The following is a 21,361-nucleotide window of genomic DNA, read 5'->3' as shown; positions in this document are numbered from 1 at the left end:
GGTATACTATGGCCTGTTACACCGGGATGAAACATGTAGGTCAGTGAATTTCACAGTGGGGTACAGGGATGCCAGAGATCTGTAATTTCATTATCAATGTGATTGTGATGGAGCTCACTATTAACACTACTATTATGGTTTAACAGTTAGTATTTTGTGATGATTATAATGACAATTATAATTAGAAGCCTAATTAACTGCTTATTTGACTGCTAGTCACACTATTACTTACAGGAAGTGAATTTTATAGTCTAAAGCTTAACTTAAAAACAAAATAAATAAATAAAAATCTACATTTTAAAACAATGCCAGTTATGTGCTTCAGTTAAAAAAAAAAAAGACCACTATTGGCTCCAATAAGGAAACGTACTCCTTTTCACTACTGAAACCTTGACAATTAATCTGTAATCCTGAAAAAGATTCCTGTGTGCAAAAAGTTTGAGATTCTCTGACATACAGTACAGTCTGTGATAAATCTGAAGCCTATAATGCACTGTGTCCTGCACAAAAGTCAGGATTTCCCCAAATATTCATGATCAGTACTGAGCTGTTGGTCATGACTGAGTGTTGAGCTGCACTTTGCATGTCATTTGTATGTTATTGTTTGTAATGTACAGTACAGTCTTACCGGATTTAGGAGGATATCTGTAAGCGGAATTGGCTTGAATATCGATGTCTTCAACTCCAGCAATTCTTCGACTAAGTATTGAGCCCATGTTTAGACAGTAGGCTAATGTCCAGCTGAAAAGCTTGGACCTATAAGGAAGCAGGAAGGAGACTGTTGCTTATTTGTCTAATGTTTTGTTTTTCCCCCACCGTTAGACCTGCAGTCCCATCTTTCCTGCTAAATATGTTACGTTTATCGCTGATCCCAGAACAGTATTATCCTACATGGGGTAAAATATACATATATATTATATATATGTTGAACCCCCACTCACGTCGACAAACAAAAGAAAAGTGTAAAAAAAAAAATTATATATATGTGGCCAATATAAACACTCCAACAGTGATCCAGAGTCGACACTGGAAACAACACGTGAAAACCCGCGAGACGTGAGTTCATGGCGCTGAGCATTATGGGATATGTAGTAAATAACCAGACTCACCAGAGCAGAACCAGCACCTCACTATCAATTACATTTAAGCAGCCTTTAATTAAATGCATAAGCTCTGTTCTCGTCTACTAACCGATACTACAGTAATTAACGTTTAAAATTACTATAATGTGGGTTATTTTCCTGTAACTGTAGACATTTACCTTTTTGCATGGTGGTCAGGAAAAGCTCATAAATATTCATAAGCAAACTGCTATCTGATTGGCCGGTGAATGCCTGAATGTTTCACCGCATTCTTTTGACAGAAAACTCGTTCAAATTCATATCAAATCTTACCCTGATCTCAACACTAAATTTATTAATTTTTGTCATTCTCAGAGATGGGGTTCCCACGTCAAAACAACGCGATGAAACGTTAAAGCATTCACCGGCCAATCAGGTAACACTTTCCTTATGAATATTAATGAACTTCCCTGGTCACCCTTCAAAATAGGAAATTTGCAGCACGAAGTGTTTTATTCTTCCTATACCGCAACAATTTGCCTACGATTACCATTTATAACTTGTTAATGAATGGCAGGGCATGCTTATTAACCCTTTATGGTTAAAATACAACTTTTCATGTTGCAAAAAAAAAAAAAATTAAAGCCAGTGCTGATACAAGACAGGACGATCCTTCCATAAAAGATAAATAAATATAGGTGAGGAGATGACTCTTAAGAAAACCTCACCGTGTGTGTGTGTTAAATAAGTTTATTTTATTACTAGACTGAGATTATATGACGTGTCTCCCATCCAAATCCCTGTGAATGAGCAGTTGAAAACGATTACAGATTTGAATGAGGACATTAACATAAACATCTCATCTCATTATCTCTAGCCGGTTTATCCTGTTCTACAGGGTCGCAGGCAAGCTGGAGCCTATCCCAGCCGACTACGGGCGGTACACCCTGGACAAGTCGCCAGGTCATCACAGGGCTGACACATAGACACAGACAACCATTCACACTCATATTCACACCTACGGTCAATTTAGAGTCACCAGTTAACCTAACCTGCATGTCTTTGGACTGTGGGGGAAACCGGAGCACCCAGAGGAAACCCACGCGGACACGGGAGAACATGCAAACTCCGCACAGAAAGGCCCTTGCCGGCCACGGGGCTCGAACCCGGACCTTCTTGTTGTGAGGCGACAGCGCTAACCACTACACCACCGTGCCACCCTGCTGTTATGGATAATAAATTAAAATTAGCATCATTTAATGTGAGAATTAAATAACATTTTGGTACAAGTTACGTTATACATCATGTGTGTTAGTATAGGTAATCGTATGGGGCCGAGTAAAATTAAGGATTAAACTTCACGAGTGATTTTGAAGTTTTGAAAATTTCAAAACTTTGAAATCACGAGTGAAATTGATCCTTAATTTTACGAGGAACCATACGATTACTTGTTTATAATGTATGGGGCCAAATTCATACTTCGGAAGCCATCCACGTTTTCTGAACCAATCAGGGCGCAAGACTATCTTGCACGTTTGAATCAGTTTCTAAAGCGTCTTTTGGTATTTTCATTTTCGCTTGCAGCTTTCAATTGGTTTATCATTTCTTCGTCAAATATAGCGAAACGCAGTATTCCTGAGTCAGCCATTTTGTTGACAAAATGTGCTAATTTTTGTAACCGTAACCAAGCAACGAACTAGCCAATAGCATTCCAGAAATATGGCCCCGTGTTAAGGAAAAAAAAAAAGCCCTCCTTGATTGACCAATCAGAATTGAGTAATTTGGCCCTGTGTTTAAATGCACATGCTTGGTTTGAAGCAGTAAGCTAGTATAATATAAATGTAAACAATAGCCGGACTGCGCAAATGTGGTGGGAGACAGTCAACTCTAAAGCACTTTCCATGGTGCCTGTGTACTTTTAAGTCGCTCCACGCAATTCAATTGGTCTTGGAAGATTTGTTTACCATATTTGGCAAGATAGTGGCAGAACTCGGATGGGAATTGGACAGGAGCAGCCGTCATTCACAAAATCCAGCCTTACAGGATTTTACAAACAAAGACTGGCCTGATGGGAAATGAAGTCCTGGAGGAAAACAATGTGGAGCCTAAATTTACCCGTGTATGGCTGGTGGAAATATAAAACGCCTCATGTCAATCTTTATCAGATAATTTCGGAGAAATATATTAAACTGTACGTCTGCGTTGAGTGTATTCGTTTAGACCAACTCTGTTTTGACGACGGAGAAATGAAAAAACGGATGACGTTAGCCTACAATTCCCACCTTTCGAGCTCGTTTCCTATTGGCTGCGTGGCGCTGTCACTCAAGACGCAGGCAGGCTCTTACCCAGAGCTCCTACAGTAAATATTTGTGTTTGCTCAGCCGGCTGTAATGGTGGACGACTGAGAAAGAAAAGGGGAGAAAGATCAGTCGGAAAAATTGAATCCCAGACCAAACACTACCGTCCGCGGCTCGGAAACACACTCCGGCGAACATGGATGAACTAAAACATCAAGTGATGATAAACCAGTTCGTCCTGACAGCTGGATGCGCCGCAGATCAGGCCAAACAGCTCCTGCAAGCGGCACACTGGCAGTTTGAGGTGAGACGGGAAACTACACCAACGACAATGTTTATGTGGCCACGGTTTCAGCGCTTGCGCTCCACGCCGCCGTGTCGCATTCACTCAAGAAGGAAACACAAACACGCGCTTTTACAGCGTCGGAGCACAGCTTATTATTTGTAAATACACACATCATCATGTTGTTTTCCCTCCCTAGATTTAAACAGGACAAAATGGAGAATAGTGTCGTGGCTACTAATATCTCTTTATCTTTTACTCCCAGATTAAACACAATAATCTCCTCGTGACTCACTGTTCCTGCTCTGGGTGCCATTATTAATGCAGTGAAAATGACTGACTGACTGACTGACTGCTGCTTTACATGCATCAAACAGCTTTCTCACAACAGCACACGTTGTTGTTGTTATTGTTGTGTAGTCTAGTTTGTAAGTCAAAAATGAAACCAGTGGCATTGTCTGAAATTGCTATCTATACTGAAGCACACGATGATGTTGTTATGGCTTACAGATGTTTATTTGTGTCCTCTGGTTACAGACAGCCCTCAGTGCCTTTTTTCAAGAGACTAATATCCCATACGGTCACCATCATCAAATGGTAAGTACTGAAATCTTTCTTTTATTTAGTCGAGGTTTTTGTTGTTGCATAGTCTGTGTTATCCAGGTATGGTGTCCCTGTGTTGGGTCTACAGAGGAGAAAGAGACATAGCGAGCTAACAATAACAATGTAGGCTCTGTGTGTGTGTGTGTGTCGGCCATGTTGCGGAGACACTGAGCTTCCAGAAATAAACACACTCGGCTGTGCACTGACGGAAGGAGCCGAACACAGCCGTCTTTATACTTTATACAAACAATAACAGCTGAAATGAGCCTGGAGTTACAGCTGGACGTGTTGATAAACAAGTTAAGGTTAATACCCAACGTATATAACCTGGCATCAGTCTCGGTTTACCTTCCAGTATCAGGAATCGCACACTGTGTACTGTTTACATTTACTGTAGAGGGTCATATTTCCGGTTGTACGTTTGTTTCCCGCATCTGGGCGCGCGCGCGCGCACACACAAACACCACAGCTATTGTTTAGTGTCACTGTATCAGTCATCCGTGTTAAACACGCACCTGTTTTACATGCTCTTGTAAGTGGCCGTTGCATCAAACTACTTCCGGTATTGCGTTTAACAGGAACTGGCCATTTTTCCCCTTCAGTTAATTCCGAATAACTGAATGGTTGAGGGAATTTAACACTTAAATCCGAAACCTCAAATGTAGCCAGTCTGTTAAAGCATTTTGTTTCATCACATATTTGCCATAAACAAAACTCTCTGTCTAGCAGAACAAATTATTTTTACATATATAAAAGAAATCATGTGGTCACATGTGGTTACCAGGACAGTTTTCAGATATGCCTTATGAATCTACTGGTGTTAAAGGAACAGTCCACCGTACTTCCATAATGAAATATGCTCTTATCTGAATTGAGACGAGCTGCTCCGTACCTCTCCGAGCTTTGCGCGACCTCCCAGTCAGTCAGACGCGCTGTCACTCCTGTTAGCAATGTAGCTAGGCTCAGTATGGCCAATGGTATTTTCTGGGGCTGTAGTTAGATGCGACCAAACTCTTCCGCGTTTTTCCTGTTTACATAGGTTTATATGACCAGTGATATGAAACAAGTTCAGTTACACAAATTGAAACGTAGCGATTTTCTATGCTATGGAAAGTCCGCACTATAACGACAGGCGTACTAACACCTTCTGCGCGCTTTGACAGCACATTGATACGGAGCTCCGAGAGGTGAAGGTATCAATGCGCTGTCGAAGCGCGCAGAAGGTGTTCGTACGCCTGTCATTATAGTGCGGACTTTCCGTAGCATAGAAAATCGCTACGTTTCAATTTGTGTAACTGAACTTGTTTCATATCACTGGTCATATAAACCTATGTAAACAGGAAAAACGCGGAAGAGTTTGGTCGCATCTAACTACAGCCCCAGAAAATACCATTGGCCATACTGAGCCTAGCTACATTGCTAACAGGAGTGACAGCGCGTCTGACTGACTGGGAGGTCGCGCAAAGCTCGGAGAGGTACGGATCAGCTCGTCTCAATTCAGATAAGAGCATATTTCATTATGGAAGTACGGTGGACTGTTCCTTTAATAATTAAAAAAAACATATTTACTAAACAACTCCGCACAGTGTAAGGAAAAGGCGTAATCATTTTGTTTGGAGGCCATAAGCGAATCTGTTGGTTATTTTTTGTTGTAATTCTAGCACACACACACACACACACACCCCAAAAAAAAGGGAAATTTGTTTACACCTCATGCAGATCGTCTTTGTGGTTGGTGTGTGTGTGTGTGTCTTCCCCCTTTTTTTTTTTTTATATATCACATCAATTTTGGCCGCCTTCTCATAGCTATTAATGGCACACAGATCATGTGTTGGCCCATTCCCCTCCAGCTTATGACAGCAGGTTAGCCATATTGTCCTAATCCCCTTTGCTCCAGAATTTCTACAGCCCTGATGCACTTACTCTGACAGAACTGAGACTCTCTGAAGACCCTTTGGCCTTAAGTAAATAAGACAGAATATGTAACAGAGCAAATATTTGCTGTGTTCTTTGACATACTTTTGTACGGGGCTGCACGGTGGTGTAGTGGTTAGCACGGTCGCCTCACAGCAAGAAGGTTCCGGGTTCGAACCCAGCGGCCGGCGATGGCCTTTCTGTGTGGAGTTTGCATGTTCTTTCCATGTCTGCGTGGGTTTCCTCTGGGTGCTCCGGTTTCCCCCACAATCCAAAGACATGCAATGCAGTTAGGTTGACGTGGGGCGGCCTTGGGCTGAGGTGCCTTTGAGCAAGGTACGTAACCCCTGACTGCTCTCTGGGCGCTCTGGTATGGCTGCCCACTGCTCTGGGTGTGTGTGCGTGTGTTCACTGCTTCAGATGGGTTAAATGCAGAGGATGAATTTCACTGTGCTTGAAGTGTGCATGTGACGAATAAAGGTTTCTTCTTACTGTGTTTTATTTAAAAAAAAAAAAAAGAAGCAGCTCTGGAATATTTTAGTAAAATTACTGTTCTTAGTAAAATGATGACTGTTAGTTTTGTGTCTTAAACAGAATGTAATAAAATCTTACTTTTTACTAAATACCTTGCTACTTGTTTTAAAAGCTTGTAGCATATCTTCTGGCGTAGTTTAAGCAATGGCATTTTGGGGCTAACATTTTTGTGTTGTTCTTGTTGTTTATAACAGTTTAGCATAAAGTTAATTGTGTAACTACTCATGTTTCCGTATTATGTTATTGGCTGATTATCATACTGTCATCTCTAGGGCTGGGTAAATCTATCTGTCTGTCTATCTATCTATCTATCTATCTATCTATCTATCTATCTATCTATCTATCTATCTAATGTGTATACATACATACATTCCTATACAAAATGGCTGCTGGTGTTCATCTTAAGAGGATACATTTTTTTTTTTAAGCACAATATTTCATGAGCAGTTAATGAGATCATTCTTGTTCAACACAACCCACAGAGACATACCCCAACTTAATACCTTAGTCCCTGCTTTTAATGTTATTCTTAGGATAATCATTGAACTTGTCATTACTGATTTACATTAGTCATGCGTCAAAGTGAACATTTTTGGCTAAAAGTAGAACTGAAATATAGGGTGCCTTGGGCCAAAAACCAAAAGTAAAAATCAGGCTGACTGTGCCAATACCAAAAACCAGGATTTAATTATCACTGAAATAAATTGAACCATAATTAAACTGTAATTGAATTTAATTTAGAATTACAGTGCGTGCCCAGGGGGACCAGTAGCCTATGGACTGCAGACCCAGTGAGATGACGTGCTCGCTACGGTCAAGTCACAACACTCCCTCGCACACATACTGCCTCGAAGAGGAAGTAAACCTGTGGCCCTAACGCTAAACTCATTCAGAGTCTGGAGATTTATTCTGAGAAACTGTCCTTGAAAATATAATGAGCACTGCTGACTTTATGATTATGACTGCATAGTTACATTTTTAATAGTCCGTTAAAATGAGGTCATGTGTACAGTTAATTATGACTGTGCAAATATATGTGAAGGCCATGCTTTCTGCTCTACTTTCCTGTGTTCTAATGTAATGTAACATATATATATATATATATATATATATATATATATATATATATATATATATTTTGCTGTACGTTTTACCTGTAGTAGTAATGTATTAGGTACATGATATAGTAGTAGTAAATATTAATGGTGTAGTACTATAGTTGTGTAAGTGTTGGAGAAATTTGGCCTTTGAGGATCATTGTAGGAAGAAACTCTTAATGTAAAAAAAAAAAAAAGTTAACTTGAAGACCTAAATTTCTCTTATCTGCAGATTTATTTTTTTAACCCACAGTGATGTTTCCAGTAAAGTTCACCCCGAGAACCATGTCAGATTGCAGTAAAGCCACCAAAATCAGTTGCTGAGTTGATTTAAAAACATAAAAACAACTGAAACCATAAAGACAGGGTTAACAGACTCTGTTCCTAGCAAGCTGAGTCATAACATTGGGAGTGTCAACAAGGAGGGTGTTATGATTCTGGTAACTTTAACCATGTGGTTCTTTTCTGGGTGTGACCTAAGGAGTTGGAGCTTTTAGGCGCAGCAGTCACACAGTCAGGATAAGGTAATGTTCAGGTCTCAGTCCAGCCTGAATACACAGAGCCCCGTGAATGATGTCGAGCTGAGAATCGAAGTGGCAACTTAAGCACAAATATGCTCTTTTATTAATGAATGGGAGAGAGTAGACTTGCCACTTGGTCTTCAGAAGGCTGGGAATTGGGGAAGTGGAGCAACTAGAGTGTGAGATGTGTTATTGCGAGATGATGTCATTTATTACTGCTAGAAGTGGTGGGTGATATTGACAAATATATTAAATCGCAATACTTTTTTTCTGATATTTCTAAGTATAGGGCGGCACGGTGGTGTAGTGGTTAGCGCTGTCGCCTCACAGCAAGAAGGTCCAAGTTCGAGCCCCGTGGCCAGTGAGGGCCTTTCTGTGCGGAGTTTGCATGTTCTCCCCGTGTCCGCGTGGGTTTCCTCCGGGTGCTCTGGTTTCCCCCACAGTCCAAAGACATGCAGGTTAGGTTAACTGGTGACTCTAAATTGACCGTAGGTGTGAATGTGAGTGTGAATGGTTGTCTGTGTCTATGTGTCAGCCCTGTGATGACCTGGCGACTTGTCCAGGGTGTACCCCGCCTTTCGCCCGTAGTCAGCTGGGATAGGCTCCAGCTTGCCTGCGACCCTATAGAAGGATAAAGCGGCTAGAGATAATGAGATGAGATGAGATGAGATTTCTAAGTATCGTGTATAATGGTATTTTTAAAAATATTATTCACAAAAAAAGAAGGGAAAATGAGCTAAAAATGAACAGTTTTAAAGATTCAGTACAAAATTTAACTTCTAATCAGTTGTGTACAGTTGGATTGTAATCGTTATAAAAATACAGACAGTAGTGTGATTGCTAAGTGTATTGTGACATGATTTATCACAATATTATTGTTATATTGACGTATTGTCCTGCTCTAGCTGTTGGGAATTGTTTCCTTTGTTAGTCATTGGAAATTGAGTGTTTTGCACAATGCTGTGTAAAGTCTTAAGCACACTTTTTTTTTTTTTTTCCATATAAATTTTGTCATAGATTTTTATCTTCTACATTATTGAGTCAGTACAAAAATGTTTCAGAGTTCCAAGCATTAGTTTTCCAGCACAAAGTTAAATGTTACAGAAAAATGCTTGTGCATGTATCAGTAAAGAAGGCAGCGAGATCACTTGTCAGACAAAATAAAAAGAAAACATAATGAAGGCTAGTTTGATGACCGTAGTTTGATGACCCCTGGTCTAGAAGAACTGTGGCTGGTTCTGTAAGATGCTCAGTAAAACCTACAGCTCATTTCCTTATAAAACTACACTCATTGTACCTGAGACTTTTTTTTTCATTAAATTAAATGTTTATGTTGAGAGCAAGGGCGGCACGGTGGTGTAGTGGTTAGCACTTCTTGCTGTGAGGCAAGTAGTACACTACTTGCCTCACAGCAAGAAGGTCCGTGTTCGAGCCCCGTGGCCGGCGAGGGCCTTTCTGTGCGGAGTTTGCATGTTCTCCCCGTGTCCGCGTGGGTTTCCTCCGGGTGCTCCGGTTTCCCCCACAGTCCAAAGACATGCAGGTTAGGTTAACTGGTGACTCTAAATTGACCGTAGGTGTGAATGTGAGTGTGAATGGTTGTCTGTCTCCATGTGTCAGCCCTGTGATGACCTGGCGACTTGTCCAGGGTGTACCCCGCCTTTCGCCCGTAGTCAGCTGGGATAGGCTCCAGCTTGCCTGCAACCCTGTAGAACAGGATAAAGCGGCTAGAGATAATGAGAGATAAGATGTTGAGAGCAGTAAACATTAATGAATTAAACAAAGTCAGTATTTGGCGTGATGACCCTTTGCGTTAAGAAAAATAGTCTCGGGTAATCTGTGCAGTGTTATAAGGGAATTTTGTCTGTAACATTTAATTTTGTGCTGGAAAACTAATGTTTGGAATCTGAAATGATTTGGTCCTGACTTGATAATGTAGAAGTCATTAAAATAAAAATCTATAACAAAGTTTGTCCTTAAATAGTGTGCTTCAGACTTTTACACAGTACTGTGTAGACATATTACATACATACAGCTATGGGGCGGAAAAAATGAAAAGACCGCTTTTAATGGTGACCATCGTTATGCAAGATGCTCGTATGTATACAGTACCAGTCAAGGGTTTGGACACACCTACTCATTCATAGGGTTTTCTGTATTTTGAGTATTTTCTACATTTGTAGAACAATACTGAAGACATCAAAACTATGAAATAATTCCATACGTGTTCCATATGTTATGTGGTTAAACAAAATTTCATATTTTAGGTTCTTCAAAGTAGCGTCCATTGACCTTGATGATGCTTTGCACACTATTGGCGTTATCTTAACCAGCTTCATGAGGTAGTCACCTAGAATGCTTTTCAGTTAACAGGCGTGTCTTGTCAAAAGGTAATTGGTGCAATTTCTTACCGCCTTAATGTGTTTGAGATCAAACAGTAAATAATAATACAGTAAACAGCCCTATTCCACAACTGTAGTAATCCATATGTCAACAACCAATTTACTAAGTAATGAGAAACATCAATCATTACTTTAAGACATGAAATGTCATTTAATTAATAAAAATAAAGAAAAAAAACCATTGAATTCGAAGGTATCCAAACTTCTTTGACTGGTACCGTGTATGTACACTCACGTGGTGTAGTGACAGCAGTGCAATGCATAATCTCTTGCACTTGCAGGTGACGAGCTTATGTTCACATCAAACATCAGAATGGAGAAAGATCACCTGATCTTTTTCCAGTCTTCAACTGTATCCAGAGCCCGTGCTCACTGTAGACTCAGATTCCTGTTCTTGGCTGACAGGAGTGGAACCCGATGTGGTCTTCTGCTGTTGTAGCTGATCCACTTTAAGGTTCACTGTGTTGTGTGTTCTGCGATGCTGTTCTGCTCATTACGGTTGCAAAGAGTGGTTGGAGTTACTTTAAGTCTTCCTGGCAACTTGAATCAGTGTTACTCTTCCCCTCTGACCTCTCTCAGCAACAAGGCATTTTCGCTCACAGAATCACCGCTCACTGGATGTCTTTTGCACCATTCTGTATGAGCTCTAGAGAGTGGGGGGTGTGTGTGTGTGTGTGTGTGTGTGTGTGTGTGTGTGTGTGTGTGTGTGTGTGTGTGTGTGAGAAAATCTCAGGAGACCAGCAGTTTCTGAAATACTGAAACCAGACCATCTGACACCATGGTGACTGTCAGTGAGAACCTTTTTTTCCCCACATTCTGAAGTTTGAAGTGAACAGTACCTGAAGCTCTGATGATTTTATGGATGCACTGATTGGTTAAAGGGGAACTGAAGTCATTTTTAAACTTGATTTATTTCTTAATTAACATGTTTATTCAATTATGTTTTCAGTTTTAGTAACCTTAGATCGTGACTCGTACTGGCAATTAATTGCAATTAAATATTATACTTATCGGCCTACTCGGTTTTTAGCCATGTTGAATTTAGTTCGTTTGGTCCACGCCAGGCGTCGCTTATCCGCACGATCTTCACAAGACTTGTGCGATAGCCTGGGCCCGCCCATCCTAAGTATGACGCAACACGAGGGCCTGTTGCGAACTTAGTCTGGCAAGGCAAGCTATCTCCAGCTCTTCCAAGCTCCCGAAAAATCGGGAGCCAATCAACTTTGAGCATCTCCAACGGCCCTGGGTAGAGGCGTGTTCAAGGCAGTGACGTAGTAGAACTGCGACCGGAAGCCATAGATTGTTTGCAGAATCTATGCCGGAAGCGCTTCATTCACTAGAAACATTACGAACATGGAGCAGCGGCAAGCCTTTGACACAGCGGTAGATGCTGTATTGAAAGCATTCAACGGGAAGTTCTCATTGAAAACGGAGCAAAGAGCAGCCCTGGAGGTATTTATCATCTTCCTGTTACTCAAGCAGTTTCCGTCGCGTCACATACGTCGGAGGAAAGAGTGATGTGATTGGTTTAAGCTTCGTCACAGCCTTTTCTGGCTTCGACCAGTAGCAAACTGAGGCATTTCAGAGAGGCGGGTCAACCACGCGCTTTGGGAAACGGTTGGGCTTAATATCTTTGCCAGACCAAATGCTCGCAGAGCTTTGAAGTTGCGTTAGCCAGACTACTTGTGCGAGACTTCGAAACGTGAAGTGTCAGCCAGGTGACAGTGCCGTCATTTTGAAAACTGTTTTCCGTATGAAATATTGCACAAAAACAAGTTTAAATGATTACTGCCTACTATTTTCAAACTTTTCTGATTGCTATCCAAACAAACAAAACTTCCGGCTTGATTACATCAGCATTCGAAAGAGGGCGCGCGCGCGTCTTTTGACAATGTTGGCAGATGTTGGTCACTTTCCCTGTGTCCGAAATTGCTCCCTACTCGCTATATAGGGCACTATATAGCGGGGACGCCATTTTGTAGTGCTGTCCGAAACCTTAGTGAGGATTATTTACACCCTATATAGTGCACTCAAAGTATCCCACAATGCATCACGAAAAGTAGTGTACAACGATGGTCACTAACCAGAGCAATATATCCCATCATGCATTGCAGTCGCGCTGAAAGAAATTAAATTATAAGTCTCAAATTTGATTTAATAAAAGGCAGCGGCAAATAAGAAAGTATTCAGCCTTGATTTAAAAGAACTGAAAGACACAGGTACTTTGTGTTGATTGATGTGGGAAATATGCGCCGTATAGTATGTATTCTAGGGTTGGGCGGTATCCAAATTTTGATACCTTTAAACTGTCTGTGTTTTCCCGGGGTATACGGTATTACCGAGAAAAAAATAATGTTTTGTTTCGGCCTACTGTGTAACGTGCGCCTATACCGGCGGACCTTGTCCAGACCTGCGCCTATGCCTCAAATGTACTATTTAAAAGCAGCATAGCGAATTGTGTGCATTGTGGTATGGATTAAGCAGCAAAGCGAATTTTGTGCATTGATGGATGGATTAAGAGATATTTCAAAGCATCACGCAACTCTTCCTTCATCTTGAAAACAGCATTCAACTGTCGTTTACACATGTCTGCGTTGAAACGCCATTTGCAGCACTATTTCACCTACTCCATCAAAAAAAGTACATGATGAGCAGGATCATACCCTTTCAAGCATTGGAAATAAAAAAAAGAAAAGAAAAAGAATCAACCAACACCCAAGTCTGTTTAGACTGCGCGATAAACCATATTCTTCAGCGCAAATGAGGCGAACCTAATTCAAATGCGTGATAGCTGCACAAGGCAAAATCATATGGGCCCACGTCATGCCATGGCGGGGAAATTAATAATCAAATGGCCTTACCTTGCTTAAAACGTTGTCTTGATCACATAACTCCTTACAATTATTCCACTTAAATCCATACGGTTTAACACACCCAACAAAGATAGCAAGCGCATTGCTAATTCCCACCAGAAACCTAACAGTTTACGCTACGATGTTTTCTTCCGTTTCTTCAGTAGATGACATTTCAAACGTTTATTACCCACATCCCAAATGTCATACGTTATATTATTTTACCTTGTTACTCATGTAACCTACTCAAAACACAACTCATTGGAGAGATCTCGTGGAAGTGGAGTACCCCAGGCTATGGTGTGCCTTAGGGGACATATTAGATTTTTTTCGATTTTGCGCGGTCATTTACATTATTGCTGGCTCTTCCTTTTCGTTTGGTTTGAAACCAAAATACTGCCACACTGCCGATGTTGTATTTTTTTTTTTGCCACTAACTCATTATCTTGACTTGCCATCTTTCAACCGCGGTCTCAGTCTCTTGCGAAGCTTTCTGTCAGACTCCAAATGTCACGCAGGGTTGCCATGGTAACGACATAAACAACCCTGCACGCGATGAGAACTTCTTTAGGAAATTGATAGAATTAGTGAAAATACGATCACACAGTTATTCGGGATGATCTTCAATTTATTATTTTATATTATGACCTCATGTACTCCATATTTATTTAGATATTATATATTTTTTTAAAATGACGGTAATGAGACCGATACCGTTGGTACTTTTGGATACCTCGGGATACCTTCTTACCGTAATACCGCCCAACCCTAATGTATTCATCACAGAAATACATGTATGTATTTATTGTTTTGAAAACCCACCAGCCGACTGATCTGGCACGTTTTAATTGTGTGACAGTAATGACGTAAATACCAGCGCAACAGAGTAGTGTCCGAAAGCGTTTTTTTTTTTTCATTTTACCAATGTGCTCACTATATAGTCCTCCTATATAGTAATTCCCTATATAGGACACCATCACAGGCCACAATACAAAGACCAGAGTCGTTGAGGGGACAGTGGAGAGGGCGAATGAGTTGAATGACTTTTTTTTTTTTTTTAATCGGTTCAACCAGCCCACGTCCCCCCCACCCTCTCCCTCACTACAGCCATCTCTCCTTCTTCCCTCAACACACCTCCCCCCAGTCATCACAGAAGCCCCCTCCTCCCCCACCTCAACACAGACTCCTCCATGCATTACTGCAGACCAGGTCAGAGGTCAACTGCGGACGCTTCACCCCAGGAAAGCAGCAGGCCCGGACAAGGTGTGTCCCCGACCTTGTGGCTGCTGAACTGGGTGAACCACTCCAATGCATCTTCAACCTCAGCCTGCAGCTGGGGAGAGTGCCTCTGGAAGACATCATGTATCGTTCCAGTTCCCAAAAAGAACTGGCCCAGTGAGCTGAACGACTTCCAACCGGTGGCACTCACTTCACATCTGATGAAGACGTTGGAGCGGCTCTTCCTCAGCCTCCTCAGACCCCAGGTACAACATGTCCAGGACTGTCTGCAGTTTGCATACCGGGCAGGTGTTGGTGTGGAAGACGCCATCCTCTACCCGCTACACCGGGCCCACTCGCATCTGGATAAGGGAAATGGCACAGTGAGGATCCTCTTCTTGGACTTCTCGAGTGCCTTCAACACCATCCAGCCCTATTGCTTCAGGACAAACTGAACAGGATGCGAGTGGACCCCTGCCTGGTCACCTGGATCTCCAGCTACCTCACTGACAGGCCGCAGTATGTCAGGCTGAAGGACATCACGTCTGACGCTGTGATTAGCAGCACCGGAGCACCCCAGGGCACGGTGCTGGCCCCTCTTCTCTTCACCCTGTACACCGCAGACTTCTGCTACAACTCAGAGCTGTGTCACATTCAGAAGTTTGCCGATGACCCAGCCATCGTTGGGTGTATCAGTGACGACAGAGAGGAGGAGTATAGGAGCCTGGTGAGGGACTTTGCTGTGTGGTGCAACAGGAACCATCTGCAGCTCAACACCTCAAAGACCAAGGAGCTGGTCATTGACTTTGGGAGGTCCAGACCAAGGTCACGACCAGTTCTGATCGAGGGAGTTGAGGTGGAGGCTGTGGATTCCTACAAGTACCTCGGGCTGTGGCTGGACAGCAAGCTGGACTGGACTTGCAACACCAAACACTTATACAGGAAGGGACAGAGCAGCCTATACTTCCTTAGGAGGCTGCGGTCCTTTAACATCTGCAGGAAACTCCTGTGGATGTTCTATCAGTCTGTGGTCGCCAGTGTCCTGTTTTACACCGTGGTGTGCTGGGGGGGGGCAGCACATCCAAGAAGGACACATCCAGGCTGGACAAACTGATCAGGCGGGCCGGCTCTGTGGTCGGCATGAAGCTGGGCTCTCTGGTGACGGTGGCAGAGAAGAGATCTATAGACAAACTATTGAACATCATGGATGATGCCAGTCACCCTCTGCACACCATCATCAGCAACCAGAGGAGCCTGTTCAGTGACAGAATGCTCCTTCCCAAGTGCAGGACGAACAGACTCAAAAACTCCTTTGTCCCTCACGCCATCAGACTGTACAACTCCTCTCTGGGGGGGGTAACAGGAGGACAGAGGACGGGAAGGAGCAGCAGCCTAGCCTAACAATAAGCAATACTGGACAATGTGCAATATAAAGTGCAATATCTCTCCTGCCGCCGCCCCCCCCCCCCTTTTTTTCTTCCCCCCTCTCTTCCCCATATCTTATTCTTTTTATATTTGTATATGTAAATATTTTAATTTATCTAGAAGTTTTCTCTATTTATTTTCTCTGTTTATCTGTAATGATGCTGCTGGAATCTTAATTTCCCTGAGGGAACCCGCCCAAAGGAATCAATAAAGTTTTTTTCAATAAAGTTTTATCTAATCTAATCTAGGGAGCAGTGAACGAGTGAGCGATTTTGGACACAGGGTTTGATTTCCGCTGTACGTTTTACTTCCGTCCTACAATGTCTCGCACAGGTCTCAACAAATCTCGTTTACGGCCATTGCTTTGACATATGGACTGATATATTACACAGCATATTTCAAACACTCATAACTTGCTATAGCAGTGACAAAATAGCTGTCAAAAATGCATTCTTATATTTAATAAAATGGGAGAAATAGAATTTTGATGATAAAAAAAAATTTGCCTTCAGTTCCCCTTTAACTGCATGGATGTGCAGGTTTTCCTGTTAAAGGGAATGGTGGAAGTTTGATTCAAAAACACAGGATTTGGATATTTTGACAAGTTGGGTAATTGAAAGTTAAATCAGTATCCTACAAGATTTATAGCACCTTATTATAGCCCATGGAGTGTGTGTTTTTAGGATTGGGCCTTTTAATTATTTTTTTAAAAATAACGGTGCCACAGAGAGTCCTGAGAGCCACATCTGAACTGTGTGTGTGTGTTTCTAGTAGCCCTGCTTCCTGGAGTTTGGTGGATGGTTTGGCCGGCTAAGGCTACATCCACACGACAGCGGCAACGAGATGTTATTTAAAAATATATCGCGTCCAAATGGGCAACGATCAGTAAAATATCAGGTCCATATGGCAACGCAACGCTTGCTGAAAACGATGCAATACACATGCCACACCTCTAGGGGCGCTGTAAGACGGTCCCTTCGGAGACACCAGAACAATAGAAGAAGTAAGGACGCATGCGCATAAACTATTATGCGCGAGACTTCATATTAGCCACAAAGTCAGGAAAATCTGTTTGTAAAATTACATTATAATGACCAAATACAATGAAAAGTATTTTTCCAGTCTCACCTGTGAAAGGTAATCCCATGTGATCTCGTTTGGACGGCAAACCTGTTGGTACAGTTAAACGCAGCTAATCTTTATTCTCCGCTTTGACCTTTCCAATATGGCGGCGAGGATGACGTATGATTCTACGCGGAAGGCGGCGTCTTTAATGGTCCGGAATAAATTGAATACTACACGTTGATGGATTAATTTGTTGTTTCTCACCTGTGAAAGGTAATCCCATGTGATCTCGTTTGGACGGTAAACCTGTTGGTACAATTAAAGGCAGCGCATGAATCTTTATTCTCCGCTTTGACCTATCCAATATGGCGGCGAGGATGACGTATGATTCTACGCGGAAGGCGGCATCTTTAATGGTCCGGAATAAATTGAATACTACACGTTGATGGATTAATTTGCTCCTCTACGCCCTTTTTGAGGAATGTACTGTAGGACTAAAACCAACATCTGAAGAGGTGAGATCGCTCCTTTTTCCCCTATTTTTGCTGGCGGGATTGACTCTGCCCTAAGGGCAGAGTCAGTCTCTCTCTCTCTCTCTCTCTCTCTCTCTCTCTCTCTCTCTCTCACTTTGCACCATTACACAATAAATATTCACAGTGAAAATATTTTGTAAGCGCGTTTCATGAACCAAGTTATAGGATTTGTTGACAACTCGCATCGCAATGAGAAGATCATTGGCACTACTGGTGTTAAGAATCAGACCATTTCATAAATGAATATTTTGCTGTAGAGCTGCAGTGTTTGTACAATTGCATGTTTTTGCTTCACTATTACTGTCACTATTCTGCTTCTTGCATTACTACTGTGAACTAACACTGAACATAATAATAATAATATCCAAGCTCGTGTTTCACTCTCACTAGTGCTCTGTAAGGCTTTTTCCTGGTGATATTCGTTACACTTCTACCCGGCGTGAAGCACTCAGTCATGTGGTTGTGACGTCATCGTAAACAAATCCGTTCTACTCATCCAGACGACTTCACAACGGCAACGTTGCCAGATCTTTCCACTCTGGAACCCGTTCTCAAAAAGATTGCGTTTTGGGCACCCAAAACGCCGGTGCCGTGTGGACGCCAGGCCTAAACGATAAGCAATTGTATCGGAGTCACCTGAATCCGTTGCCGTGTGGACAGGGCCTAAGAGTGTGAAGGGCAGATGTGTGAACACGTACATACACACATGCACACCCACACATCTCCTGCATGCCTGCATGACCTCAAGCAGAGATTTCTTTTTACAGGCTTCTCACAATGACATGTTTGTAATATGCTGTATGGGATAAAAATAAAAATCAGCCATTCCATCCATTTCAGTCTGTTGTGTATATGGCCCTTGCTCATGTCTACGCTCTTGGGTTTAACCTTGGGAATTTTCCAACCTTCTTTTCCTGATCATTGCACAATGACTGCTCCTCATGTCTCACTAATGCCCCAGTTACGGTTTCCTAATAACATTATATTCCTCCTTTAGACATGAGCACTAAATGATTATTCATTCAGCCTTGTATTTAGAAAACTGTACCAGGGCACTGAGACAATAGCTGCCTATTGTTTGGTTCTCAGCTCGCTCTGTGGTGTGTCAACAGCCAGGTTAATCATCAAGCACTGCACCGAGAGATCATTAACCCACATGTATGCAAGCACATGTGGTTACTTTTAACATTTGTAAGTACTACATTACATGTGTGCAAATGATGATGGTTTTGCAGGCTAGAATAATGACTGAGCAGATCTGAGATGTCCTCCCGTCACTTCACTGCGCTATTCTGGTCTCGCTGCACTGTGTTTTTGTCAGTTTCTCACTGACTGACACACACACACTGTTCCCTCAAACAGACCTGCAGCTTGTGCTTTTGGACTTAAGTCTGTTGTCTTGTGATGGAATGCTGCAGTGCACCATCAATTATTCTATTACAAACCTCATTATATGAACTGCAAGACTCCTGTGGTATTCACGCTCCTCACTCAACCTGTCCCTAAGCGTAGCGAGAGAGTGTAACATAATGAGTGATTCAACCAGTCATGCTTGCATGGTGTCAGTAAACCCAGTCCTCCTCTGACTAGCGAAGGAATCTGAAAGCAGCCCTCTGTTCTTTGTCGTTAATGAGAGCGAACAGTAATAAAGAAGGCGAAGAACATTTTCAGAAGTGTCTGTGTGAAAGCTGTAAACCTTAGCAACCCTTGATTATGGAGTCAAGTACTCGTGTTGTGCTCACTCATGGAATTGTAAAGGGAAATGGGGATGAGTGTGCTGCCCGCTCTCAGCCTGTGGGATTTTCATCTCTGTGCAAGTGTGAACATGAGAGCAGTTTCAGCAAAGGGAAGGTGAAAGCTCTGATCCCACACAGCTGCCTTTACTTGCCCGTCACAAAATTGTTGAGAGTTTTGTGCTTTTGGTTTAGAAGCAGTGTAATGCCTCCAGCTGTAACATCCCAACCTCGCTGACGCAATTAGACATATGTTTACACGTTCACCGTTTTGTCCAAAAAAGCTTATAATGTAATACTAAAACCATTCCGATGGTTGTTTGGGTATGGTGTGGTGTGGTCTTCCACAGTGCGAGGACCAAGGCGGAGACAGAGGGCCATATGTTTTCAAATTCTTGGTAAAAGTTAGATTCATGTTTCCAAATACAATGAATAAAACCGAATGGGTTGTCTTAATTCAACCTTTTTGCTCAGCAAGGCGTCTGTGCTCGCAACCAAAATATTTCCATAGCAACACAGCTGTGGGTTGCTGCATGTTTGTTATGTACACTGTGCTCGTGAGCTGCAGTTTGTCGTGCTATTAGAATAATGGAGGTTCCACAGATGCTTGTGTTTTGCTTTAGAGGCTGTATTTAGCTGGTGACCTTCACCTCTGTGCTGCTGCAGTGACTAAATACAATATGTTACCATTTCAGCACTTCTCTTGTCCTGTGGGTTGCGTTTTTAAATCTTTCTTCACAATTTCATGATTTCCCCACCTCCCCCACCCCAAATTTCACAAATTCCTGCCTCTCCAGCAAATTGGCAGCGGTGACGGAGAGGTGCAGATCATTTGAGACTTTTGACCGTTGATGGAGGGGCAGTTGTGGCCATTTCACGGCGATACTCTTTCAGATGGGTCGATAAGCACCACAGACAAAGGGAATCGGGTTTGCTGACGGAACAGAGCAGAGTATCCTGGCTGTGAGTGAACTAGGCAAATGTGGCCTCAGCAGTAAGATAATCTGGAGACGTTTCACATACCTATCCATTGCCTGCGGAAAGGGACACCAGGAAGTATATGAAGCACCGTCACAAGCACCCTTAGTAGAGCAGGCACACTTAGCCCAGCAAGCACAAAAGTGCTGCATCACACACCGTGTCTCTGTGATTCCTTGTTCTGTTTACATCTGGAGAGAACATGAGGAAAACAGATGGATTGTTTGGGTGCACATTGACACTGATAAACAGCGCAGCAGACGTTCACAGTGACCGGATGATTATGATGTTTTGAACATAGCGATGTTCTGCAGCCTAATGAGGGCTCCCATGAGGGCTGTTGTGTACCTCTGTAAAGGAGGGATTAGTGCTGAAAAGAGTGGCCTCGTACAAAGAGGACAATGGAGAAGTTGCGTGAGGTCAGGGCAGGGCAGAAAAGTGTGACGGGGGGGAATTGAGTGTGCAATGCCAGCACACAGATCAGAAACAGGAAGTAGTATCATTAACAAACAGAGGGAACTGTATGGGAAAGGGAAGGAATGTCGGAATGCTCTTCAGGGAGAGGTAAGCTTGGTGTCGCTCTGTACTTTCAGCTTGGTAAACGCCACTTGATCTTTGCCCATAACACGATGATGAAAATGTTCCTATTCTTATGGAAAAAAGTAGTTTTGTCCTGCTGGTGATGTTGATTGGCTTCTGGTGTCTAATTCCATGTGTGTTTTGACTCTCCAGATGTGTACACCAGCAAACACGCCGGCGACTCCGCCTAACTTCCCCGATGCACTCACCATGTTCTCCCGTCTCAAGGCATCGGAAAGCTTCAGCAGCAGTAGCAGCCCCAGTATGGC

General features: G+C 42.6%; 2 protein-coding genes across 5 annotated transcripts in view; one reads left to right on the top strand and one right to left on the bottom strand.

Annotated features, from left to right (window-relative positions):
• The window catches only part of mgrn1a (mahogunin, ring finger 1a), a 32,326-nt gene extending 31,283 nt beyond the window's left edge, over nt 1-1,043 (bottom strand). For all 4 annotated transcript variants that reach the window (XM_060939693.1, XM_060939694.1, XM_060939695.1 and 1 more), the window contains exon 1: nt 629-1,043. In XM_060939693.1, coding sequence (XP_060795676.1) covers nt 629-716 — 88 coding nt within the window. In that variant the 5' untranslated portion in view covers nt 717-1,043. The remainder of the gene's footprint in view (nt 1-628) is intronic.
• A 2,347-nt stretch (nt 1,044-3,390) lies between these two features.
• The window catches only part of ubald1a (UBA-like domain containing 1a), a 44,961-nt gene continuing 26,990 nt past the window's right edge, over nt 3,391-21,361 (top strand). The window contains 3 exon segments of the mRNA XM_060938837.1: nt 3,391-3,662; nt 4,179-4,238; nt 21,246-21,361. Coding sequence (XP_060794820.1) covers nt 3,555-3,662; nt 4,179-4,238; nt 21,246-21,361 — 284 coding nt within the window. The 5' untranslated portion in view covers nt 3,391-3,554.

This window comes from Neoarius graeffei, chromosome 14 (assembly GCF_027579695.1).
Source record: "Neoarius graeffei isolate fNeoGra1 chromosome 14, fNeoGra1.pri, whole genome shotgun sequence".
NCBI lineage: Eukaryota > Metazoa > Chordata > Actinopteri > Siluriformes > Ariidae > Neoarius > Neoarius graeffei.
Note: the sequence above shows the minus strand (reverse complement) of the source record. Positions and strands in the feature narration are given on the sequence as shown.